General features: G+C 40.8%; 1 protein-coding gene across 2 annotated transcripts in view; it reads left to right on the top strand.

Annotated features, from left to right (window-relative positions):
* The first annotated feature begins 2568 nt into the window (after positions 1-2568).
* SCFD2 (sec1 family domain containing 2) overlaps positions 2569-27059 on the top strand; it is a 239305-nt gene continuing 214814 nt past the window's right edge. For both annotated transcript variants that reach the window (XM_074903832.1, XM_074903831.1), the window contains exons 1-2: positions 2569-3320; positions 11438-11606. In XM_074903832.1, coding sequence (XP_074759933.1) covers positions 2588-3320; positions 11438-11606 — 902 coding nt within the window. In that variant the 5' untranslated portion in view covers positions 2569-2587. The remainder of the gene's footprint in view (positions 3321-11437; positions 11607-27059) is intronic.

Below are 27059 nucleotides of genomic sequence, written 5' to 3'. Positions count from 1 at the left end.
GCTGACATTAAAGGACATGGTAGAATTCTAATAGTTTTCTTTGACTGCAGACACAAGGAAGATGAATGAAAATGTTTGTGGAAAACTCCACAAAGAGAAATCAGGAGTAGATGTAGACCATAAAATCTCTTAAAATACATCAGTGCGGATCCTCAAAGCAGTTTTCCTCCTAGAAGCCTTTAAATAAAAATTAAATTGATCTGGTGGTCACATAAAAATCCATCTTGAGCAGCTAGAACATTGGAAGCTGACCCAAGAATGAGAAGCTGCCAGCCTTCCACTGCTCCCAGAAAGATCTTTACCCACCTCTAGCTCTGGTTGGATGGAGAGGGTGCTCTGAACCTGCTTCCTGCTTCACTTCCAAGGACAGAGTGCTGGCCTAGATGGCATTTCAACTTCTGCCCTCAAAGGTGAAAACTCCCAGAAGTTCCAGCTTCTGGAAGGGACCTTGCAGTTTCTCCTTAGTGCTGTGCAGAGGGAGAGCAGCAGCTGAGGCCTGAAAAAAAGGCTTCTCCTGAGGCCCTGAGTAGTTAAAAGGCTGAGGACAGAGTGAGATGTCTTTCAAGCTGCATAATCATCTTAACTCATGGGTTACACTCCAGAAACCAACAAGAAGATAACCAATAACAGGTTTACAGAAACCCTTCAATACCGTTCTTTTTCAAACCCAGTAGGTAAATTTGCACATGGGATAAAATAAGCTATAAAACCTGCTCAGATAATTTTGCTTTGTAATTTAACCGCTGTGCTTTAAACTGATTAATGTAATTTTGTCTTCTGGCGAGTAATCCTTCTTTTTTCAATGTTGGCATATGCAGAACTAGTTGCAGTCTATACAGTATTTATTAAAAAAAGCTTTTTTTTCTTTTCTTAAAAAAGCATATGCTGTTTTGACAACATGTCTCAACACCCTCACACCCCCCCCCCCCCCCCAAATTTTTAAAAATGGTAACTAAAGAGTTGGACAAGCCATAACATATTTAGCCTTTGTCCATGGCACTCAAGTATAAAGCAAAAACTCAGAGATACATAATCTCTGAAGTAATTCAGTCTGAGACGAGGATAATTCTACTTGTGTTTTAGCCCAGGGGCCCACTGGTTAACCATCCCAAATACTTTCTTGGCATTCATTTTTCAAATCAAAATAGTAGAGAAGGCTAGTAGCTTACATATTTTTCTAGCATCATAAAGTTATATGCCCTAAAGTTAAAATAACAAATTGAGATTGGAACAGCACAAAGACATATATCTGAGTTTGGAAGAGGGAAGACTGCATGAGGGTAGGATTGGGCATGGAGCAGACTGGATGGAAGGGATTTAATTTCGTTACTAGAAATCTGGTGATTCCATATTACTCATGTTCTGCAGTGTTCTGAAACCAGCTGAACCTGCAAGACACCAAAGAAGACCAGTTAAGATAATTGATGAACTAATTAAATCATTCATCTTTCTGTTATTGCTGATAATCCCACTGTATCACAAAAAGTATCCTCCTCATTCCATACTAAGGAGATTGCCCAAGTGAAATACGACATAGAACACAGATTTGCAAGCGAGCCATCCATTCTTTGGGGAGAAGAAACTGTGGATGCGTATCATGGCATTTTTTCTATTTAGCTTTGAAACTGATTTTGAGATCAACAGCTTTTTAAAGGAGAAATGGAATTAAATTAGTCATATATCTCCAACTGTATGTCATAAAAATCACATTTATTAAAAGAGAGTATTTCTTGTTGCTAGCTCAGCAACCACTGGACTTGTTAATATTAACACAAGAAGTACAAATTATAGGACAGGGAATGGCAATGGAAGTTTCACCTTTCCTGTGCTGTACACTTAAATCACCAAAACAGTTGTTCTCTTGGTATAACAAGTTTACCAATGCAGCACAAAAGATGTAGTAATGTAAGTACTGACACTGAATTGTTTTAAAATTTACCACGAGCAAGACCAAAGAAACTCCCAGCCTTTTCAGGAAGATGTTGAGGAAAACTAAACTGTCAGTGCTTGGATGTCCTGCCTGGCACTGACCAGGGCTACAGACTGTAGCAGAGTTTCTAAGATAGTATGCGAGAGAAACATGCTAACGTTTGTCATAATTTGGCACCGCCAGGGAAAAGAATAGCCCTCTATCCTCTCCCCTCCCCGAGGTTATCGCTGCTGCTGCTCCCGCGGTGCCACAGGCCGGGCGGGAGAGCTGGCCGAGGCTCATCCCTGGGGACACCAGGCCCCGCACTGACGGGCAGGAGCGCGGCCCGGGCCGCCCTTCAGCGCACGCCCAGGCTACAGCGACTCCACCGGGGGGACGCCAGAGCGTAGCACAACCCCCGCGGCCAGAGGAAAGGCCTCACTGATGCCATTAACCCCGCCAGAGCCACCTGCACCTCACCCCTCCTGTCCGTCCCTGCCGCCTCCAGCCCTGGCAGCGATGACACCTCCCGGTGTGCCGTGCCCCGCCCCGCCCCACCCCTCCTTGCCGGCGGGCAGCCAATCTGCGCCCTGTACGTCATCGCTCAGCGCCGGCGGCGCGCCGGGCACGTGCGGTGTGTTGTGGCTGTCAGCACTGGCCGCCGTTGCCGACGGCGCCATGGTGGTGCCGGAGCTGCAGTGGGTGTGCCGGCAGGCCTGGGAGACCGTGCTCGCCAGGGCGCCCCGGGCCGTCGTCTTCCTGGATGCGGCGTCCGCCGAGGCGCTGCACTGGGGCGGCGGCGGGGCGGGTGAGCTGCTGGCGGCGGGGGCGCTGGCCGTCAGGGCGCTGCCCGCTGAGGCGGCGGGAGCGGGGGCGGCCCGCGTCGTCTTTGTGGTGAGCGGGGCTCTGCGGGGCGGCACAGCCGCCGCCGTGCGTGGCGTGCTGGGCCAGGGCGGCGTGCGGCACTGCGTGCTGGTGTTCGGCGGTGAGGCAGAGGGCTGCGGGCCGGCCGAGCTGGAGGAGACGTTGCGGCGGTGGATGGGCGAGGGCGGCCGCGCCGAGGTGGTGCCGCGAGGCCCGCCGCTCCTGGCGCCCGTCTCGGCGGAGCTCTGCCTGCTGCCCGCCCTGGCGGCGCTCCTCCCGCCTCTGTCCGGTCCTGGTGGGCCCGGTCCCGCGGAGGGCGGGCTGGGCGCCCTGCCAGCTGAGCTGCGGGTGGCTGTGCGGGCCCTGGTGGGCGATCTCGACGCTTTTTTCACCGCCTTGGGCCTGCGGGAGGAGAGCTTCGCCGTGGGGGCCCTCAGCAGAGTCATCGCTGCTGAGCTGGCAAGCTGTGCCCCAGCCAGGAACAGGAGGAGGACAGCCACCAACAAGGCCTCCGTCATCTTCGTGGACAGAACGTTGGACCTCGTTGGTAAGAAACTCACCGCTGGCAGGGACTGTGGGCCCACATCCACTCTATCAGGAGGTTTTTTGGTGGTTGTAGGAGTCCTCATGGCCTAGGAGCACGTGTATCACTATGGCTGTGGTCATTGTGCATGCCTCCTTGCTCCCGAGTGGGTCATGGAAACGAAGGGTGAAGCAGAAAGCTCTGCTGGAAACACAAGGGTTTGTCTGTGGCACTAATGCTTTGCTGCAAATTGGAGACCTTAGCTGTGCCTGCGTTATCCCAAGGTGTGAAGGAAACAGTCTGCACAGACTGTGCCTGGTGGATTACTGCAAAGCATTTCCCAGTGTAGCTACTTGTCACCCTTAGCATTATCCTTGTCTTAAACAGATAAACATCTATATATACACTGAGCTATATCTGTTTTGCTGAAAGTGTCTCTATATATGTAATGTATATATATAGTCTTTATATGCTATGTGCTGTACTTAATCTCTGAATGAAGCAATTGCACATGGCTGGCGTTAACTTGGAAAACCTTATGTCTGAGTGAAAACAATGAAGAATTGTTTATACAATGCTTTCTGGGAAGCAAGTGAGCGTAGGAATGAACCGTATGGTAAATTTAATACTGTCAGTTAATGCGTAATTGATGCAAAGCTTGAAAAGCATAGAGAGTGGTGTGAGAGTCCCTTGGGAAACTATCAGATGGAGAATGTCAAGTATTGTAATCAACCTGCAAGCTTGGTAAGTGAGTTGAACTCTTAAGCTGGTAAGATGTGATATTAAAAGGGCAGAAAGGGAAAGAGTGATTGAACAAGCCACCATCAAGGTGCTGGGTCCGTGATGCAGAAAAGGTTTGTATCAGGCTCTCACTTCTGGAATAACCATCTTTCAGAGGAAACAGTCAACTCGGAGAATAATTGATACAGGAGTGGCTGCATTCACTTACCCCATCATATTATTGATGGACCTGCTCACATATGCAGTGTGTGAGCCTGGTTCTATTTGCATTACATATAGTCAATAATACAAGTTGTAATTTTTTACAGGTCAGGTAACATAACTTGTTACCTGACCTGTAACAAGTGCTTGGCACAATGTTGCACTTGTGGACAATCTGTTCCTGAATTTTCTTCTTTTTTTTTCCCCCCCTTAGTTTTGGCTTTGTGTATCCTTGCACTGCTGCAGGGTTGGTAGTGGTCAACAATGTGCTGAAGATCTATAGAAGCTGAAGGCTATAGGTCTGGGCTGTGGTTTGGGAAGATTGCTGGGAAGACTGCAGGAGAGTGGACTTGGCTGAAGAGCGTTGAAATCAAATTTTGAGAGGAATGCCTGTTTGGGGTGGGAACCAATGAAACTGGACAAGGATTCGTGCATTCAGGTAGTCGGAAGAGTTAAAAAAAAGGAACTGGAAACTGGGTGACAGAGAGCTGCCTGACAAGGAGACTGTTGAGGAGGCATGAAGAGAGATAATTGGTATCAGTTAAATCTGTGAGGTCTGGGATCTTGTATGTTGGTGGGAGAACGTTTTTTGGAGAAAACATCAGGGCTGTGGTGGGGCAGCTTTGGAGTGAATGCATCAAAGCTCTTGGAGTAAGGATGAGAAATTAAAGTATTTTTTTAGGAATTTATTCTCTTCAGTATCTGTAACTGCAACAAAGATCTCTTCATGCAACCATTCTTTTGTTACCGACAAATGTCTCCAGAATTCATTGACAGTTTCATTGAAGCCTTCCTGTGCTTTGGACATGACACCATACTCTTGCCGTGAAGTACAGTGCAAACTGAAGGCAGAAAGATCTAGTGCATTTCAGAGGTAAAGGACTATATGGACCTGAATTTAGTGCCAAACAGTGAGATTTGTTTCATTGATTTACTAGAAATTGTACAGTAAAAAGTACACAAAGAGAACAGCAATTTAAGTTGAGAAATCGGTTGTCAAGAGGTGCGAAACTGCAGAATTAAATTGTACCTGAAACCTTTATTTTCTCAGGTATATTCAGCCTTTCTTACAGTCTCTCCCCTGGCCCCTACCCCCAACTCCACTGCTTGGCCTTTGGGTGAGGGAGTCTGCTGAATTTCAGCCTTACACTTTGTAAAAGCTAAAGCTTCCTATCTGCAAGTTTCTGGCTTGGTATTGGCAACTGGGCCACTGGATTTTTATTTTTTTTTCAAGCTGTGATATGTATTTGTAGTGAGCAGTGTAAAAATAATTTCTTTTCAAGTAACTGCTCAGTGCACGTGGAAGTCATTGAAGTAGACTTTCTCATTTGCGGCTCATTTCAAACAACTCTTTAAATCTCCCGTCTTTAAAGATGAAAGATTTTGGATTTGATTTGTAAATGTCTTATAACTGAATCTTGTCCAACATGTGGGCTGCAGATATGAGAAATGGTTATGTATCTGTGGATTATGAGAATGCTTTCATATTCCAACACTTCCACAAAACCCTGGAAGTTCAGGGGTAGGTGCTGGGCTGCTCTGATTAAGTCAGGCTACTGCTTCGAACCAGGTGACTTTGAATCACTCTGAATAAGATATCAGAAGGCAAATATTTTCTGACGTGATGACGTGAATGGAATACAGCTTTAGGTAGCTCTAGATGATGTCTAAAGGAACTGTACTAACTCTATTGAGTAATTCTTATAATCTTATTGCTTTTGTGTTCAGCATTACTTATGCATGCTATATTTAATGAATAGATAGGAGAATACTGAATTAAGATAAATAATTCTTCTTTTTGTCCTGTGTGGACATTCAGCTGAGCTGTAACAAGGATCTTCTTTTTATGGCCTTTCTGCCCTCACTGCAGTGGCATGGCTTCAGATGGGGATGGCATGGATACTGCCCATGCCTGCAGCATAGGATCTTACAGACAAAGCAGTGCCCCAGAAGGTGGAACATATGGTTTTATGCCCTGGGAGATCACAGGCTTAGCACTTTGTGCTCACTTCTTGAATTCTGATTGTATGGTGCTGTCCCTAATCTGCATGCTTTCGTTTGCCTTCTCATTGTTTTAAAGTTCACTACCTTTGCTTTAAAAAGCAGAATAAATCTTCCCAGCTAGAGTGGTGCTCTGATAAGTGACACTAGTTAAAGTCAGAGCTAACTATGGTACTTTAATTCCTCTTTATTTTTCTTCTCTAATATTTGTGCCCCTAAATATTTGCATTGTGATGCCATGTAACCCCATGCTCCTTCCATGTGTTTCTTAGTCACCACCTTGCCAGCATTCACACCTTTTGATGAAGCAATTTTTCCAGATTCCTAGATTTCCTTTTTCATTCCTAAGCTCATCAATACCTTTCAGATATTGGTGTTCATCTTGACATGCTTCTCCTTCCAATCTCTTGGTGCTTTGTAGCATTTGGGATGTGGGCTGTTGTAAACCCAGGGAATAGTGAGGTCTCACCCTCTGGTACATGCAGGTGATTTTGAAATGCAATACTATGAGCAAAGACAGAGAATAGCAGGGGGGTGCCTGTGCACTTAATGTATAGTTTTGAATAATAACCTTTGTCTGAGTGTTGTTGAGGTTGAATATTTCAGTGCCATCAGCAACAGCACTTTTATCTTCCTCTAGCACTTTTGCATGTATCAGTCAGAATGACAGAAATGTTTTGCCCAACGGCCAAGGCTACAAACTCAGGGTTTAACTTTCTGTATCATCTCCCTCTTTTATCAGCCAGGCATCATCTTGCATCACACCCTTGTGCTGTTTTTAATGTTTTCAGCCTTTTAACAGATACAAAAAGCACAGTTCATGCACTCATCAATGAAGTGTAGATACCATTCCCTTTCAGTTACTGGGAGCAGCCACAGCAACAAAAAGTCCTGGTGTGCCTTAATCGTCCTGCTGCATAATCCCACTCAGAGAGGAGGATGAGAGTGAAGACAAGTTTAGGTCCATGCCTTTCTGGTAGAATCTGGTTCTGACTAATATCTCTTTTTGATTATTTTTGTTTTAAACTGTTTGTTTATATTTGTCTGTTTCTGTCATTATATTTTCATGGTTCCAATTTGCAGTGCTTTACTCTTTCTCTTTTTGATTGCAGCATCTTTCAAGTTGATGCATTGGTGGATTGACACTAATGGATTTTTAAAGGAAACAAAGCCATTTTTTTTTCTTCCTTACCATATACGCTGAGGCCTTGAAAACATAAATAGTGAGATCTGTAAAGTAGTCCCCTTTGTATGAACCAGGCTGTGGCTTTGACACAAGACACAGCCAATGCTTAAATTATTATGGTTACTTGAGGTTGTAGACTGCAGCTGTGAGGAGTGATGGCAGCTGAAAATATTCAAGTGGTGTCATCTCAGTACTGCAGGTCAGGGTATGGCCTCTGCTATGGCATGGTTTGTAAAGATCTTTCTATTGTCAAATAAGCACATAAATTTTTATAATAGGTTTTTAAGTGTTTCAGATGTTAAATCTGTTATAGGGGCTTTACAGAGATAAGCAAATGGAATGAGTTTTGCCTATGTGAAGAAAACTGCAGGTGGCTAGGTCAGTGCAGGGGACTTGGAAATTACATGAGCCTTGAGCAGGTGCTTAAGTGTTTCTTATCTCCAAATTTACCACCCTTTACATATGTTGCAACAGCTGGCTATGAGAGATGGAGAATCTGTCATATGTCTCTGGCAGCACTCTGATGTTGCTGTGCTTGGCTGTGGGCTTCTATGCTCCTACTGCTGGACTACAAGTTTTTAGGCTTTTTTTGGTGGTGGTGGCTTTGGTAGTAGTGGTTGGGGGTTTTTAAACATTCAATAGCCAGCATAGTGGGACAACTTTGATGTTCCTTTGTCTGTACAAAGGAGAATGTAGATTTGCCTTTTGGCAAGGCAGAAGAATGCTGTAGTTTGCCTTGAATGCTGGACAGTGGTTCATGGGAACATAAAAGGCTGCTTTTAAGCACTGTTTTACAACATCAGTTTAAGCTAACGCTGGATGAAAGAATATGGCAAAACATTGATAAGCTTTGGAATTGAAGCTCCAAATATTCAGCTTCTTTGAAGGGAACAGGTGTAAATATTTCTGCCTCCTGATAACTTAAACCCTGCCCTCACTGAGGTCATGCATTGCCTAAGAAAGTTGCATCATAGAAATTGTCCCACAAGAGTCCTTTAGTGTAAAGTCTTCCTAGTGGTGATCTTACTCAGAAAAGCATTGAGTGTGCCTGCCGTGCTGAAACATCATGAAAACTGGGATGGGTTTGTTCATGTATCTTTTGAAAATCACTAGTCCTGAAACAATCTACAAAGCAGTTAAATCAGCAGATGTTAAGAAAGCTTGATAGTAGGATCAAGATATGCCTTGCATTCTGTTTTGGTGCACACCAACTTATGTTTAAACTTTGAAGGAAAATCACCCTGTAGAAATTAGCTGCGTTAGTTGTTGGCTAGTGAGCAGTGCCTTTGTAGGAGAATTGCTTTCTAATTCAAACTCCTCATGTTTAGCAACTGACTTTAAAGTATTCCCATTGCCTAAGCTCTCATGTTGCTTCTGCAATGTGCAATTGCCCTTTAAATCTGCTCTTTTTTGCTTTGTTTTGTTTTTGAAGCAGACCGTAGAACCAGTAGGAGAACATAAGAATTGGAATACAACTGGTGTGATACAGGGCTCATAATGGGCTTAGGAAGATATTTTCTTACATGAATGTCATTGCTGCCTTTCTGAGGGAGGGAGAGGTGTAGTTGATGAGTTCCTGGCTGCTGTTAAAAAAATTGGTTGGTCTGCTTTGTCAGTTGTGCCAGCTACAACCTGTATCAAATGTCACGTATTTCAGTTTGTAACTTGAAGAGAAAGTAAAATTAGAACAGCGTGATACATAAGATTTCCCATATCTTCAAAGGCTGGATATTCGCCTGGCATGAAGATTCCTATTTTGCATTGGTCAGATAACTTCTCCTTGTCACTTTAATGCCCAATCTGTTTTTACATTTGCAACATTAAAAACTATCAACTGCCTTGAACACCACTGGTCATGAGGAGCTGCTGAGCGGCTTGTTGACTGTCCTCAACAATGATGAGAGAGGCTGGAAAGCAGTCCCATACATGCTGCTGAAGTCAGTGCAATTGAAAAGTGACTCCTTGTAATTTCCTGTCCTAGTCTTACGAGGTTTAACTGTCTTTCCAGCCTTGGTTAATTTATGTAGTTGGTCAGGGGAGATAGTGGTTTTTAAAACCTCCAGGAGATGTTTTGTGATTGATTTGATGAGGCACAACAAAAGACATTAGCACCTATGGACCAGTGGGAGCCTCCAAGGAGTAACAGCTGTGGGTAGGAGACTCAGATGGCACTAGCTCATCAACTGGTAGGAGCAACTTGAGTATGCTGACACTTCCTCCTATGCCAAGCAGAAAGGAGGAATGTTAATAATTAATGTGGGTTTATTTGCATTTGAGGTGTTCCCAGTTTAGCTAAATGTCTTGTCTAGCTAAACATTGCTCACATGCAGCAAGTGTGGAGAGATAGACATTGCTTCCAGTACGTGGGGGTGGAGGTTCAGAAGATTACCATCTGTTTTTCACGTCTGTAACTTCACGAGCATTGATAACTGCAGTGTGGCTGACAAGTGACTGACCTAGTAAGAAGAATGTAGATATTTTGGAGAGCAGATGGCGTAGGGAGTCGCAAAGACAACCCAGGTCATTTCATCTGTACTTCAATGGTCTAAATCTGTCTGGGGATTGTGGAAAGGAAAGTTGCTGTCATTCTGTGACTATTACAATCTCTGGTGAAACAAATTGGTAATTTCAATCCAATTGAGTGGCCAGGTGTCCACATTGTAGTACCACCATGTGCTAGACATGTGTGCTTTCCTTGCCTTCTGTGGATAGAGGCATTGCCAGCATGGAGTCTGATGTTACTTTTCTCCTCCCTTTTCATTCTTGCTTCTCTTTACAACTACAATTCAGAATAGTTGATAAGACATGAGGTGGTTTTACAGCATGGATACCTGGCTGCTGGAGACATGCTGGAGACAACCTTCTGCTTATCCAAGAGCAGTTAATAATCTGAACCCCACTAATGTTCTTGATGGATGTATGGAGCATGCAAAGCTACTTTAGATATTGAAACGGACCTCCTCTGTCTTTGGAAATGATGAAAAGTGAGAGCAGATAGGGTGCCATGTGGACAGACTTTGATAGATCTTTCAGGCTACTGTCCCACTCTTTTTTTTTCCTGCCTCTCAGGAGTAAAGCCAGGAGAACAATATGAAGCTCAGCACTGCTGTCCAGCCCTGTGGTGATAGCTGAACCATAGCTAAAGTGGCAGAATACAAATACCTCCAACTTATTCCTGACTTAAAGGCAGTAAGGTTTCCAATCCCCCTCTCTGACTTTTCATCTATAGTGCGTGTCATGTTTTTATGCTTTGGCTTGGCTCATAGTCTTAAAATTTTGTAAGTTGGTTGTAGTGCCTGTGTTGAGAGTTCATTAATGGAAAGAAGAACATGTGTGTTTGAAATCAGGAGAACTGAGGAAAAAATGCCAACTGGAATTCAGAATTTCTCCTGGAACATGGTCAAATTAACATTTTATACTATGTAACCTGAGTTGGTTTAGTTATTTCATGTTGGTTTCACCTGAGCTGCTCTCAGTCCATCTAGAAGCGATGATCTTGATGGTGGCATATCACTGATAATTGTTTGTTTTAATGTTATGCAAGCCTATCTGGGTAGCTATGTATGCATACAGCCCTTTTAAACACAGTCCTATTAGTTTAGGTAGAAAAGTATAGTTTGCATTTGAGTATGTGTATATATAAATGTTTGCCTGCTTTTTTTTTAATAACCATTGCAAATCTTGTTAAACAGCTTTCTAATGCAAAGAGAACTATTTTGCATGTTTAAGTGCAAAATCAGTGAATATCAAACAGCAGTAAAACGAAGTCTGATTTAGACTTTTTAAAAGAATCTTTCTGAAATGTTATCAATGCTTTTAACTTCAGACATTCCAGAAATTAATTTTACTTTTGTAGCAAAATATATTTGAAAAGCTGAATGTGATCTTGATGTTATGACTACCAATGTCCTTCTCTCCAAAACATGTGGTTGTTATTTTGTTCTCAATTCCCTGTGTGTTTTTTTTTCTTCTAGTTATGTATCTGACAATTTTTGGTTGTCTTTTCCTGCAGGAGCAGTTGGTCATCATGGCGACAATCTTGCAGAGAAAGTACTTTCTGTGCTTCCCAAGCTTCCTGGCCACAAGACGGATGTGATGGTTAACATGGTGGAACTTACAGCACTGCAGACTACAGATGAAACTTGCAGTATTATAGCACCTGGCTGCTTAGCACAACCAAAGTAAACATTCTATTCTTTCCTTTTTTTAAGCTGTCGAATATGTTTGTCATCTCTTTGTGAAAACATGAACAGAGAACAAGTCTTTTCTTAAAAAAAAAAATTAAGCTTACAGCAAAAACCCATTTGGTTCTAATTCTGCTGAAATATAATCATCTATCTGTATGTGTGCAATAAGTGAGCAGGCCATATAAGACTCCTAAAAGTGGGAGATTCTCAGGACCTTTTTAGATTTGGGTTGTTTAAATTGATGTAGATTACAGTAATAGATTAAATACCAATACAGTTTAAATGCCAAGAATTCTTCCTTGTGACATTTCTTTTTCTGCCTAAGTAACAGATCATACAAACAGGTAGGTTAAGTGTGGCTTCCTTTTCCCATAAGCCTCTTTATAATTATATAAAGTGAGCTACATGCTTAATTCTTGTTAGAGTAGCTGATAATTTAAGGTTTTATCCCTGTTTTCAAGCACAATACCTGGGGAGAAAAATACTTAGGCACAAATTTAGGTATGCAGACAGGCTTCACGAGGGCCTGGTTTTTGCTTGAGCAAGGACAACCTAAAAGCAGTAACTTTTAAAAATTTTACTTAGCTATGTATAATTTGTATCTAAGACTTTGCTTGTAAAGTGCATCAGATTTGATGTTTCATTTTCTAAATGTAGTTTCCCGAACTGAAACTTTCCCTAGGCTTCTGTTACCATGCATAAACCAGGAAATACACCAGGTGCTGGTTTCCCTTCACAAAAAAAATTTTGCTCAGCAGTGCTCTAGAAATTCACGCATTACAAAGTTGATTAAGAGTTCTTTCTCTTTTGCTGCAATGTTGCCCCATATATGAGGAAAGGATTTTTCAAGATGGGCTGTCTAATGTAGTTCCTATTCTTCTGGCTCTGACTCCTTTTGGTGCTTCACACCTGTGCGTTATTCCCTCTTCTCCCCCCTACAAAGATTTCACAGAAGACTTTCTACTGTTCCAACATATGGTCTTTATTTTCTGAGAGCCTTCAGATCCTTTTGTCATCTTCCATCTCCCATGTGTGCTGTGACTGGGTCCAGTTTCTAGGTTTCACATTGCATAACTCTCTTCTTCCCTAGGAGTTGGAGAGGAAACATTTCTTCATATAGGTGGACTCAAGTGTAAGTTGCTGCTGGAGTGACTAACTTTAAATAAAATTTGTTCTGGTTTTCTTCTCATTGGCTGCTTTCCAGCTGATCTCCGATGTAGAAGTGAGATGTTCTTAAGATCTGTCTACACTGCAAAATGAGGAAGTCATTGCCCATGGTAGACATGCTGTGGTAGCTGTTGTTTGTGCTAATAATGAGTAGCTACCAGAAATAAAGAAAATTTCTGGTGTCATGGACTAGGGAAAAAAAAAAATACTTATTGCCTTGAGATTGTTGACCTGTTCTGTCACTCCATTATTCATTGACATTGAGGAGCCTAAAGCTAGTATGCCTTCCCATGCTAAAATTATGACTTCAGTCATATATTCATGTTTTTCGGAACAGCTGGCATACTTTTATTGTGTTCTAAGGTGGGTAATAGTATGTATACCAAGGTTTGTTTGCCTATTTCCCAGCTAGTGGGAAGGTGCTCCCTGTTAGCAATACAGTTAGACATATTTTGCAAAGTCTTCTGTGGACACAAGCGGTTAAAGAGCAACAGGATTTGGCTACCAGGTGCAAGTGCAGCAAAGTTGGATGACAGCACCTGATACCTGGTACCAAGGCAGAGGTGTTATTACCACATTGGTCAATAACAGCTTCCCTGAAATACCCTCCCTCTACAAGTCATTCTACAGAATCTGTTACACTGGAAATTTTAAAGATCAGATTAGGCAATATTGCTTTAAATAGGCTTGATGTTGTCTTAGAGCAAAACAAAGGGACTAGATGACCTCTCAGTCTCTCCTGATCATGTTCACAGCTGAAGAAGTGTTGCATGGCTGAGAGTGGTCTCCACATTCCAGAGAATGTGGGTCTTCAATGTTCAACCCTGTGTCTTTCATGTTTTCTCTTATTACAGAATGATTAGGAATAGTTTCTAATTTAAAATAGGCATTTCCAAACCAGCTTAAGACAGTTGCTGAATAGTACTAGAAACCATAACAATGTTTGAACAGGTGGCTGAAAGTGGTAGTTTCCATTCTTGTTAACAGGACTGTGTTCTTGGTGTTGGATTATAAATGTAAGCATTAATCATCTTTGCTAGTGTAAAATGGTTGAAGTTCTTCCGAAGTGCTGATTTCAAATTCCCACCATTAAGTTTCTGTGTCAGTTCCATAAGAAATTCCCTAGGATGCACTCAGTTCTTCATCAACATGGTTGGCTTGGAAGTGTTTCTTGTAATTGAAAATTTAAGTCTTGATTTGTATTTGTAAATGATGCATGGCCAGGAGTGTTCCTCTGATTGTAAATTTTCTGTTTACTCTGGTGAATGAAAGTGTCAGCACCTTTCCAGAGACAGAAACAGTAACTTCAGTTACACCCAAATATAATGTCTGGGAGCTCTTTTGCTTGAAATCTTGTGATCAGACTGTGGCATTTCAGACTCACATATTCAGAATATTTTTCAAATGTTTTAATTATTTTCTATCAAGTAATATTTGAGCATGCTGTGGTGGGGGGAGAGAGGTCTGCTTCTTCCACACAGCTTGCTATATTTAACTTTTCTGCTGGAGAGGCATTCCATAAGAAACATCTGGGCTCAGTTACAGAGTTAGCAAACAGAATTAATGAATAGTTTATGGCTGGTGTGGTGAAATAAAGCAGGGTTCTCTTCTCAAATCTAAGGAAATAATGGGCTGCTTTAAAGATTTAGATGAAAATGTAAATGCCATATGCTGCTTAAGTTACTGTACTTTGAAAGTGCTCTCTTTGTGAGGAAGGGAATTTCTTTTTTTTTTTTTTTTTTTTTAAATCGATTCTGGAGTTCTTAATTTTATTAGTCTTAGCCTTAATCTTGTGGAGTAATTGTTTGCCCTACTGTAGTCACTGACATGTTGCTGCTCCAGTGTAAATATTAGGTGAGAGTTACGTTCTTTGATAACTGTGTCAAAATATTGTATTTATTTTTATATACAGATATATATAAAAGAAACAGTTTCTAGCATAAAACTAAAGACATCCACTCTTGATCAGAACTGTTGGTTTCTGATTAAGAAAAACAGTAGCCACCCTATCCTTTCAAACAAATGATGCATAATAGAAGTGGAAATTGTAGTGAAAGCATAATGGCAGAGGTAATTTGAAAAAATTATATTGCTTGTATCTCTCTTGCTGGTCTTTGTATTTTGGTCACCCACAGAGTGTTTTTGAAGTAATACCTCCAGCTTTTAGCTTTGTATTGTAAGCATAGTTGCAGTGGCTTCTAGGAATTGTCTGCTTGGATGAACATCAAGCTCTCTGTTTGTGAGCCATCCATCCTGTTAATTTGATAACATTTTGGCCACTTTCTTAAAGCACATACCAGGTGTTTTTAAGATTGGTATATCATGTGGAAGCATCCTGCTGTCAGTATAGGGTTTATCTTGATGGAGACTTACCTTTTGCTGTTTTCCACCTCTTTTAAGCTGGGAGATGAGGCGTGTGGAGGCCCCGGGGCTCCCTGAAGCCCCAAATCAGGGTTCAGATGCCAGCATCCTGGCCACGGGTCTGTGGCATGTGAGAACAAGAAGTAAAGTGTTATGTGATACTAAACTGTGGGCAACTGAAGAAATATGTATGTTTGCTCTTTTTTAGTCTACTGTTTTGTTATCCAGGAACACTTTTGATGTGCTCTCGTATTTTGCTGAATAAACTGAGTACTTAATTCAGTTATGCATGTTTCAAGAACTTGCTGAATAGAGATTTCTTGCCTGTTTTTCCACTCTTGCTTCCTTTCTCCAGTCTTCGGAATTGCAAGTTTCTTGGAATTCAGTGTGATGTTAAAATCTCAGAAAAAGACCAGATTTTTATTTAAAATATGTATGCATTTAATGCAGTATGCAAAGAACCATTGCGTTCTTAAAAACATTTTTCCATAAAGATGCAAAACTGTAATATAACACACTTCCTGTTTGGGCTGCTATGCCTAAAACAGCTCAATGAGCAATACAGCTGAGGTGTCTGGGAACTTTTGACAAAGCAGATGGAGCCACTACATCATCTGGATTTGCATAGGGGGGGAAAATAAGTTCAGAATGAGGTGATCATGTTGATGGGTGTGATGCAGAAAGCATGGATATGCAGGCCACATGTTTGAAACATGGCACTCACAAAATCTTTCCTTAGGTCTTTGTAGGATAGGTGTGCTGGGGGGAGCTGGTTAAAAATTAGAATGTTCCTGGAGATGTAATAATAAAATCTCAATGTCTTGTGTTAACAGCAGTTGAAAATACTTACTTCTCCTAATCCTCCTTAATTCTGAGGTTGTTATTCCTATTTTGGGCTGATTAGTACTTTTGTTTACAAGCGCTAAAACAGTTACAGTTTGGATGGAGAAGAAAGCCCCACTCCAGCAGCAGCTTTGCTTTTGGGCGTGATGTGATGATGCAGTGCTTTTCTGGTACTGTCGGGATTTGGATGACCCTGAGCACAGAGGAGGGCCATAAGGTGAGGGGATTTGTTTTCCAGTCCTGGGTCTGCTGTCGGCTTGCAGCATGATCTTGGGCAGGTCACTTCATTTCTTTCTGCTCCCATTTCCTCTCCTAGTCCTTGTCCAAGGCACTTGTTTTTTAAACCAGTAAAACAGGGAGTTTCTCAGGATACAAGTTTGCAGACCACATGGCAGAAAATCCTAAGGGTTCTGGTCTTTGGGGAGGGTACACATAGTGGTGCAAATGATTACGTGGGGAGTTAAGGTGTCAGGATGATTGAAGGCAGGATCTTCATTTGTTCTTACTTCAGTACTGTGTCCTTCCCACTCCTACCCACAGTGCTTTGTTGCACTGGGGAGAGGAGACTGTTTTGAGTTGTATCCCACAGGCCCCCTTTCCTGTGAGCTGATGGAACAGCAATTCCAATGATCTCTGTGAAAACATACTGCTTCAGTATTCTTTGAACAATCATGCATGATGTGAATTTAAAATGAAATTATTTGTGCTTGTATGGCAAAGAAAGGAGCAGCAATAATTAAAATGAGAAAGGAGATTAAAGTCTCCTTTTAAGCTGGCTAATAGACTTCTTTTGAATGCCTGATTCTATTCTCTTGATTTTATTTTTGTTTCATTTTTTTAAGTGGAGAACAAGCATCTGAAGGATATCAGTGTGTTTTTCTTAATGCTGAATTAATTACAAACTCAGCTTTGGGGGGATGGTTCTTGGATCTTTGTGGTATTTTTAATTTTATTTTTTTAAGTATTTCCTTTATGCCAGCTGTAGATAGTAATTTTTTTTTTTAAAAAGCCCCACAACTTTTTTCTGTGCATAAGTTTATAAGAGCTTGTAATAAGAAGGTAATTTGGGACAGTGTTATTCTTGAATGAGCTGGGAATTTATGGCATAAATTAGAGTAATTTTCGTTTCTGGAATGTTAATATTAAAGAGGAAATGTTAATACTCCAGTAAGAAAGTCCAGATGACACAACTATATTGCTTCATATCCACTGAGAGTCTTGGGGAGGAGGAAGGGTAAACCAAAATAATGGATGGCAATGCTCTTTCAGATGGGAAGAGGGATAGCTGTGCTCTGTAAACTGCTTCTAGATCTGCTCCTGTATGCTGGTGGTGGTTCAGCAGCAGCGGGGTGCTGCCAGGGGTCTCTGCCTGTCCAGGGCTCCCTAACTGTCCCTGCTTCTGGGGTGCTCCTCCAGCTTTTTCGCTGCTAGACACTTCCCCCTGCTGGGAGCTGCACACTCTGGCTCTCCTGGGACCTGGACTCCTACCTCTGCTGCGGTGCCCTGCTGAGCTCTGCGCTTGAGGATTGTTTTAAACTGAAACTTAATCCCCCAATACAAAAAAAACCCCAACCAACCAAAAAAAGCCAGCAGTCATATACAGCCTTTTTCTGTCTGTCTTTCTGAACAAGGTGAGCAGCACTTTTGCAGAGAAAAGGAGGTCTTAACTGCAGGATTATGCAAAGCAGACATCACATCACATTAAAAGAAACCCTAAAATTTTCCTTTACCAGTGACAGAAGACATTACAGTCCACCTCTGTGTTTCTAGGACTCATGCTGTACCACTGAGGTCTGTTTTCAGGGAGATGAATTGGGCTTTACAGGGTTTTTCTGTTGATACCTTTTACCTTTTCAGCAATCCAGCCAGGAGATGCTTCTCTAAGTGATGGATCAGGCAGCATGAATGCCTCAAATGCAGCATCCTCCACTGTCACCGTGTTCCTGGACTGACAGTCTTCTTGTTCACCACTATTTTACTCATACAGCCTAGAACACAGTCCTGAATCGAGGCCTGTTCCGAGTTTCCTTATTGTTTGAAATTTCTCAAGGCATCTTCTTGTTGGGAATAACAGCCCTGGCTGCATCAGCCTCTGGGGTTTGTCAGTCAAGACAAGCTTTACAAGAGATGCTTTCTGCTCAGTTTCAAACTAGCCTGAATCAAATGAACATAATTGACTGTTGTCACAGGATAAGATGAACAAGCTGATAAGATTTATTATATCTTACAATAAATGTGTATATTTGCCCAGATCCTTTCAACATGGGACCTCCTTGAAATGGAAAAAAGGAAGGGGTGAGAGGGGTGTGCTGAGGGTGGAAAATTGTGGGAAGAGGTCTGCCTTGCCTGCACTGTGTAACATACAGCATTGCTAGAAGACCTCACTGCCACTCTGCAAAACCCTGGTTTACTGCAGTAGTGGGTTTGTTGAAGTAACCAGAGAGGAATCGCATGAAGGTTCTTCATCTGGTTTCTGCTTAATAGGTGTCACGCTTTTTTTCAATTGCTGGTTATGACAGGCCTCAGAAGCCTTAGAGATTGTCTTCTAGATAAGGGGAAGCTTGAAGCTTATTTTCCTTGAGATAAAGAATGAACTGGGCTGACAAGCTCTTGGCATCAGCTGGGCAGTTCTTCCTTATCTGTGCTTCTCAGTCCACAAAAAAGGCTTCTGGGGCTTGTGAGAAGCTGGACTGCTCAAGACTTGGTTCCTTGTGCTTTGATGATCTCTAACTGCACTGTTTGTCTGGGCTACCCAGGCTTACTAAGGAAAGTTTTCAGCCAGAATTCACGTTTTTTCCTGGGCCCTCTGACACTCACATAGCCATCCTCAGAGTGCACAGATCAAGAGATTTGAGATGCTGTTGCCCGTAGAATCTGCTAGTTGAAAATGGCAAAATCCAAAACTCTTCATGGTTAATTTCTTGAAGACATAGTTTTAGTTCTTCTAGGGAAGGACCCCCTGTATTTGAGTACTGTCATTAAGTCCCATGATTCTGACTTTTTCCTTTGCCCATGGGAAGACACAATAAATTTGAGTGTTACCCAGATGTTGTCCAGCCATCAGCAGGTCTCTGAGTACTTGTATCTTCAGCTGGTTAGCACAGCAAGGTAACTTTATGTCTGTAAGGAAATTCACTGAGTACAATTTCTCAGCTAGTTTTATCTTCTCACTGTTTCTTTGTTAGCATTGCACTTTGTTTTGTGGGTACTGCAAGATGTAATGAAGGACAAATTTCTTTCTGATTAGCTATCAGAAGGAGTAACTACTGATGTCTGCAGTCAGGGCAGAAAGGGAAGATCTTTATGTTGCTTAGGGGAAGTGTTTTTTTGGCTGTCTGCAGCATTTCTTTTAAAAGTGACATCCCTTTCTTGTTACCTTAATGCTTTTGTTTGTGAATTTTGAGAGTTTCTTTTTTCCCCTGCGTAAGTTTGCAAACTGCTTTTCTCTTGATGTGGCCATGGTGCATTTTCCTGCAGATGTATTCAATAGCAGCTTAAAGACTGTGTCTGTTTAAGTAGACTTTATGAATCTCCAAAGTGAGCTCTGATCTTTCTTGTCTTACAGTATGATCTCCCAGTAACTGTTGCTTTGGCTGACATTGTGAGATTTTTCTAAGACTAGCTCTCACTCTGTTTGGCTACCTGCCTTCAAGTTTGCCTCCTGAATTACCTCAACAACAAGGTTTTAAAATGCAGTGACATGCATTGGCTTTGTCGCATACTGTGGAATTACTCGCTTGCTGTTCAGCTATATTGCCAGAGCAGAGAGTGACTGAGTGACCTGGAGGGGTGTTTTAGTTTATCATTTTCGTACTATAAAGTAAGCCTGCTGTATGGAGAAAATGGTGCCATAATAGACTGATAAGAACAAATGACAGCCTGTCATTTAGATGACAAATCAATGTCTGGGAAGGAAACTAGTATCTGTTGGCAGCAGGTTTGGTTGCAAGTTTTGACTATATGTTTGGGATTCTGGTATGATTCCAAGCTTAATACGAAACAGGAATCAAAGTTTACACAGGCTAAAATTTATGTGAAGTGAGCTATTTACCTGGCAGAGCTTAAAGATGCTTTTACCCTGGAAGGCAGACAGAATCTGTGCATGGAGAAATACTTATTAGGTTTTATACAGATACATACACAATTATTGATTTTAATTTTTTATAATTGATCCAAAAATCCAGCCTCCTCTTATGTTATTTAGCATGGCTAGATAATACTTAGCAAGACTTCTGTTATTTAGATGGCAGATCTTTGGATTCTAATAATGCCTAGCTCCAGTGCTCACCTCTTTGTGCATCTTGTTTTACTGAAGTGTAGCAAAGATATACTGAAATGGGTTTTGCTGCTTTATAGCTGCTCACAGTTTCAGAAGTGGTTGTGAAAACTGACCAAACTAAGCCAGTTTTTATGCCCTGATGAACTGCGGTCCTTCTGCAGTCTCTGGACGATGCTACACCTAGTACCACTTAATTTCCATAGATTGTGAATATATTTTCTAAAATGATCTTCAACTGGGAAAGATTTCCATTTGCTGTGGGAGAGAAAAGTTTTATGACCATATCTAAATCCCTTACTTAAATAAGCAATCAGAAAAAGAAACCCATACCGAGCCATTTTCAGTTACTGGAAACAGCCACAGAACACGTGCTGAATGTGTGTGCTGCACGTGGCTGTTTGAGCTCCAATTATCCCTTAGAAAAAGGAAAATAACCTCCACAGAAAAAGCTGCAGTTCTTATTAATGACAGGGGAATATGTCACGGCTGCAAACATTCTGCTCTCTTTACTCATTCTGTGGTGGACGTAAGTGTATCAGGGAGGGATTGTGAGAAGGTATCCAGAACACAGGGTAAATATATGCAAGATAGAAGTCCTTATCTCTTCTCCATGATAGAAACAACCAGAGTATGGAAATTGTTATAAAAATGAAAGGCTGAGGCTGGAGCTTTGCTCTTTCTGTAGAGCTGTCAGTTTGGTTTCAAAGGCTAGAACTGGCCATATTAGGCTTGCATGAGATCTAAAGAAGCTAGAGCTCTAGGTTTGCATTGAAACTATGACAAATATGCTACTTTGAAGTAGGGGGGAATAAGGAAGATAATGCAGGGCCAAGCCCTTGAGTTGATCTAAGTGTGTTTTTACCAACATGCTAGCAGAGAATTTGGACCTGCATGTTCAAACAACACATCTTTAAGATGTAAGGTCTGCTCCAGATTATTTTTTTACTATTTATTTTGGGTCTCCATGTCTCTACTTGAATACTTGTTCTCAACTCATAAAGAGAGTATCTTTGACTATTTCAACTAGTCTGTGCCATAATGCTTCATAAGCAATGAATTTTGTGGTAACTGAGTCACTTATGGAAACGATTGTCTTTCATTCTGTGATTAAGATGTATTCCTGTACATTCAGCCCTCAAAATGGCCTAGTCAAGAGGTTGCATCAGTAATGCAAGAATTTAGGCCAGCAAGTTAGGGAGGGAGGTCAAAGACTACCAAAAAGTGGCCTTGTAAATCAAAAACGTTGAGGAGAGGGAATTCCTGGCATTCCACGGCATCTGGGTTTATTTTCTTACATCTCTCTAGTAAGAAAAACACAGTTCAGATGTGTTCTTGGTAAATGCTTTCACTTGTCTCATCTCTCTCTGCTGCCAAATGTGACCCAAAATATATTGGTTTTACATGCCTTGAGGACATCTATTGGACAACTAACAAGTGCATCTGTAAAAGTGGAGTTGGCCCTCGAATGTATTGTCAGCACTTCATTACTAACTGTTCTTTCACTGGAATAATTTTTATTAAAATAACCTTATGCAATAGCTTTAAAACACAGAACAGAATGCTCTGAAGTAACCTATTACGTTAAATGTAGAATTCCCAAGTAATACATATGTCGTAAGGATCAGACTTTGTTTTTAACATATTTTGTTTCCTTTGTCCAAAAACTAAATTAAAATCTCTGACAAGTAACTCTTTAATATACACATTTTAAAGAGCTGCTTGGCAAGAATTTTGATATACCTTTTAGTGTACACAATCCTACTCAGAAGCTTTCAATTTACTTGATTTGAACAGTAACTCGGTCTGGCATTCTGCATAAGTTGTCCTGCAGCTTGCAGGAATGAAACATTTTACAGAACCGTTTTGTTGGACTAAAAGGCAGCCAGTTGAAACTCAGACAGGACTAAATGATGGTTATGAGTACTAGAAAGTTTTAAGAAATTATTTGTGTGCACTTTTTTTCTTCGCCCCTGCAGAGCTTGGCCACTGTTAGAGGAGCAAGCGTGAATTTTGGGGTAATGTTGAAGTGATTAAGGTTTGCTTTGTTACAGTGACCAAGAGATCTGTGGTGTATCTTCGAAGCCTTTCATCATCAAGCCTTCCCTTTACCTTGTGAAGTACTGTATATCCACATCTGTTAACTGGAAAACAGGGTGAGTGGATCAGGTCACAGTAGACAATACTTTCAAGAGAAAGAATTTCATTTTTCAGTGATTTTTCTTTAGTTTGTCTTGTAGGAAGCAAACCAGCGTTCATCTAGATGGTCAGCTGTTTTGTTTCTGGCAGTCCTCCAATTGCTATGGTGTGCTTGGTTGTTCATATGGATCAGCCTGCCTTGAATTGCTGGCTGGGGTCTAAAGATCAGGTGCTGCTTCTGCTTTTGAATGGTGGTGGACAGCTGGAATAACCCATTTAAAAAAAAAAAAAATTCTACTTGACAGTGACTTCACGTGCTATTACAGGCTATGCATCTTACCCTTCTGCAGGAGCCCCTTTGAGAAATCTTTGAAGACTTCCAAATAATGTTTTACTTTGGGGGGTGGGGGGGCAGGAGAAGAAAAGGAAGGAGCACTCCTAGACCTGGTCCCATGTTGAGTCAATGCAGAAGAGCTTAGTCTTGAATGCCTGGCAAGAAGTGACAACACTACCCTTGATTTGGACCCGGAACTTGTTTTTGCAAGTCCAAGTATGATGCATAGCTATCCACTGGGTGCCCCAGTGCCAACATAATTGTTTAAGAGCTCCTTTTGTACTACTGTTTGAATAATGGGAAAGTTTTAGGGTAGTGAAATGTTCCTTGGCCTGTAATAAAGGTTCTGAAGTGATGTCTGGTGTGAAGCTAATGCAGAAGGGAAGGAATCCTACCATCTGGTTAATGGATGAAAATGATAACAGTATGTATTCTGTATTGTTAAACAACATAATTAAAAAACCGAACAGATAGAGTTAGAGGAAGGATGGAGATAAAATATTCTGAGGCATGCTGACTGCATCTTAGAGCTAGGATTCTTTGCGTGGTTGATAGCTAATTTGCTCTTCTGTTTGCACAGAACATGTTCAAAATCATGTCTCTGTACAAGACGGAGCTTAGTGGGCTTTAATACTTCAAGGATTAGTAAAGTCTAAACGTCAAGTCAGCTTCTGTCAAAACCAGCCCTCCCTTCCTGAGATGCATCTTCCTTGCTCTCCGCTCTCAGTAATCTGCCAGCTCCTTCTGTTTAGGGTGTCATCAGAAAGGGTTGAAATGATCAAACCTTGTGTTTGATAAGTATGCTTGCTGTAGATCAAAATAAGAATCCTTAAAAAAGATTAATAAAATCCCTGTTTTATTGCTACACTTGACTTTCAATAAAGTTTTTGGGATAATCCAAGTTTTGAAAGAGACATGCTGGAATTCATGTATTTTAAGACAACCAGAGGCGTTTAGTTCCAGGATAATAATCATGCAAGATTACAACTTCTTGAAGTTGATAAGTAACATGTCATAAAAGGACTTCAGGCAAAGGCGATCTGTTTCTTGTTGGTGCAGTTTCCAGGCATGGCTTCTGTTTCAGGGCTATTCGTATGATTTCTCTTTCACTCATGCTTCAGCCTGGTGAGCAGCCAGAGCTCTGCATGGGTGACTTTTCTTACATCCCTTACCTTCCCAAACCTGCCTTTATTTCCTCAAGTAACATTGTCCGGTGTTAGCATTACGACACAAAACATATTGCAGTTTGCACAGTAGTGATATAATGGTGTGAAACATCACTGGGAGTCTGTTTTGTAGAATGTGAATAGAGCTGGCTTCAGAAATGTATTTAGGGAGAGCATGGTCCTTTGCCAGCCATTTCATGCTCGTGCTGTTTCTTTTTCCAGTAGTTCAGCAGGAGTAGCCTTGTTTAGAGGAACTCTCTTCCAGACAAAACATTTGATAGCTGCTGAAGAAATAATCTTGTAGCAGTATCAGCTGCCCTATGAAATTGCAAAGCTAAATCTGTTTGCTTAACGACTCCCCGTATATGTTCATTAGTGTTATATTTAAATTTAAATTTTCCAAAGTGAATGGGAGCTTCGGTGTACTAGTCAGTAACGCAATTCAGAGTTCTAATAATTTTGTAATTTGCAGTCAACAAGGTGTTATGGAATTAAGCACTTGTTCTCATTTTCACAGGGTGGTTTGGAGAAGATGAAGAGTCCTCATCTAAGCAGTTTCTCCCTGCAGTGTCAGCCTCTTCTGCTCACTCAGTTTATTTTACAGATTTCAATGTACTGCACTGGGATGCCACAGCACATGTAGGGGACAATTTATATTTTCCCTCTGATGTTACAAATAGAGATCTGGTTTATCTGCACATTACAGATGTGTTAGTGTTGGCATGGGTCATCTGCAGAAAGGTAACTATGTAAGAGGTAAGTTAGTCCAGGGGTTGAAGAGATTTTGCTTGATGGTTGGTCCACAGACAAACCCTTCTTGATCTTGAGACCTGTTGTATTTATAGTGCTTTTGTGTGTACTCAGTGCTGCTTGTCACAAGCTTATACATATAACACATCAGTGCTATAGCTTAACAACAACAATCAAGACTTAGGTTAGGGGGGTTGTGTTGCTTGTGGTGGAGGTAAGATACTTAGACAATACTACAGTTTTTGGGGTATATTTTTATTCCACCTGTGGAAAGTTTGATGAATATTTATCGTTTTGTTCTGATTACATAGCATTTTCTAGAAAGCCACAGTTAGTAAATACAAAAGGAATTACCAGTCATTCTGTAAATCCTCCAAATTAAATTCTGGCTCAATATGAAGTGTATGTTTTTATCTCTTCTAGTAATAAGAAAAAAGAAAAATGGTAGTTTAAGGAAACTGCCTTAATGTTTCACAGCATATAATCTAGTTGAATACTCCATATTATATTGCTTCCTTATGGTTGACCTTGAGGTTTACAGTTTCAAGTGGATATTAATGATCTTGGGAATAGCTAAAATAAACAGAACACAAGGTGATTAGAACCCATAGCTCCCCAGACTATTCGCTGGACTGTGTGGTTTTGTTTTTAACACAGGAAAATGCTGTATTGGCGGTCTATAATCAGATGAAACATGGTAAAAATGCTGTCTAAAGGATTATTGAATCTGACCATATCAGTTCATTTATATATTAAATTCTATGCAAAAAAAGCTCTGAATGTTTTTAAAGAAATGTTTCACTAAGCAACTGTTCTAATATTAAGATGATACAGAAATTTTGTATTACTAGTCTATATAAATAGAAGAAGAGGATTTATAAATTAATTTTCTTTACTCTGTGTGTGTGCACATGCCTTTGTGCTGACTTTTTTTGTAGTAGAATACAGTCCACAGATTATTTTTCTGCTATCTTGAATCATTTTTCTATTTTGGTTTAATGTACACTGGTGTCATTGGTTTACACTATTACTCTTTGATACTGGAAGTGGCTATGAGTCGACTTGCATTACTTTTCAATAACATCATTCCACATGCAGCTGCATTGTCTCATGTATGTAGTTATTCCCAAGTAAAGTTGTTCTGTGTCATGGATGCTGAAGTGTATGTTAAACTTTTTGGCTTTCTGAAGCCAAAAAACCTACTTGTATGTGTATCACAGCATATATATGTGTGTGTGTGTGTGTGTATATATATATATATATAAAATACATCTATATTTAGATCAACATGAAACAGAACTGTGGTTAAGATGCTTGTCCTTACAAGTTTACATGATGCTTGGATCAAGGGAACGTTTGATAAAACTTAAGATGGTGAGTTTGGCAAGTGACGAACCTCCTTCAGATGGTGGTTGGCCATAGTCATAAGACTTGTGTACATATTCTATTTTATAAATATGACCATCTGTAAAGTAGATATATGAATGAGCCGGAAGAGTTAAGTTTCCTCTTTTATTTTTTTAAATAAAAAAGTAAGAGAGAGCAAAATGTACACTGCTTTTTTACCATTCACTTTTGTTGGGAGGATTACTTCCCCTCTTTTTAATCAGTTCTTGATGTGAACTGAATCCTTGCCAACTTTCTAATAATTAATATTTTTACTAATAAATTTTATTGTAATTTAGTTCACCTGTGGGAATAAAAATATGTCAGATTTTAAGAGTCTGATTTACTGTCCATTATCTGTGAAGGAGGGGAAAGGAATTCAGCCCCAAACAAAGAGCTATATGTAAACAAAGCTATTGTGGAGCAGTTTGGGGTTGCCGTGTTAGTTGTGTTTATAAGAATCTCCTGAATTGTTTGGTTTTAAGTTCTCCCATGCTCCGCTGATAACAGGGAGCATATTTCTTGCTGGTCTGGAGTATAGTGGTCACGGTTTTATTGGAACACAATAGTTTATATGAAGCATGGTGGTTTTGTAACTTAAAATTATGATGTTGTTTTAAAAGCTGTTTTGAGATAATTCTTTCACAATTCTTGTCTGTCTGAAATGAGCTTGTGATTTTGTGTATACTCAGCATTTTTTTAGACTTTTGCTACTATGTCCGTGAAAATCCTGTCCCATACTTCATATGCTTCGTTGTAAGATGATCTAAAACTTGTTCTCTCATGATGCTCAGTAACAAATTCAAAGATTGCTTTCCCATTCCTGTTGGCCTTATTAATTGGTTGTGTCTGCTGAGTCTTGTTTTCTCTTCTCCTAATGGTAATTAACAGCCTGCTTTATCATCCTGCATCTGAAAATGATTGCGAAGTTTAATGCAACTTGACTGGGTTTACAGCATTGTGCTGAAGTGTTGATATCTCTAGATAGGCCTTTATGAAGCTAAATATAATAGCTTGCATATCAT

Source organism: Athene noctua, chromosome 4 (assembly GCF_965140245.1).
Source record: "Athene noctua chromosome 4, bAthNoc1.hap1.1, whole genome shotgun sequence".
NCBI classification, from domain to species: Eukaryota; Metazoa; Chordata; class Aves; order Strigiformes; family Strigidae; genus Athene; species Athene noctua.
This window is presented reverse-complemented; position numbering and strand designations above follow the sequence as displayed.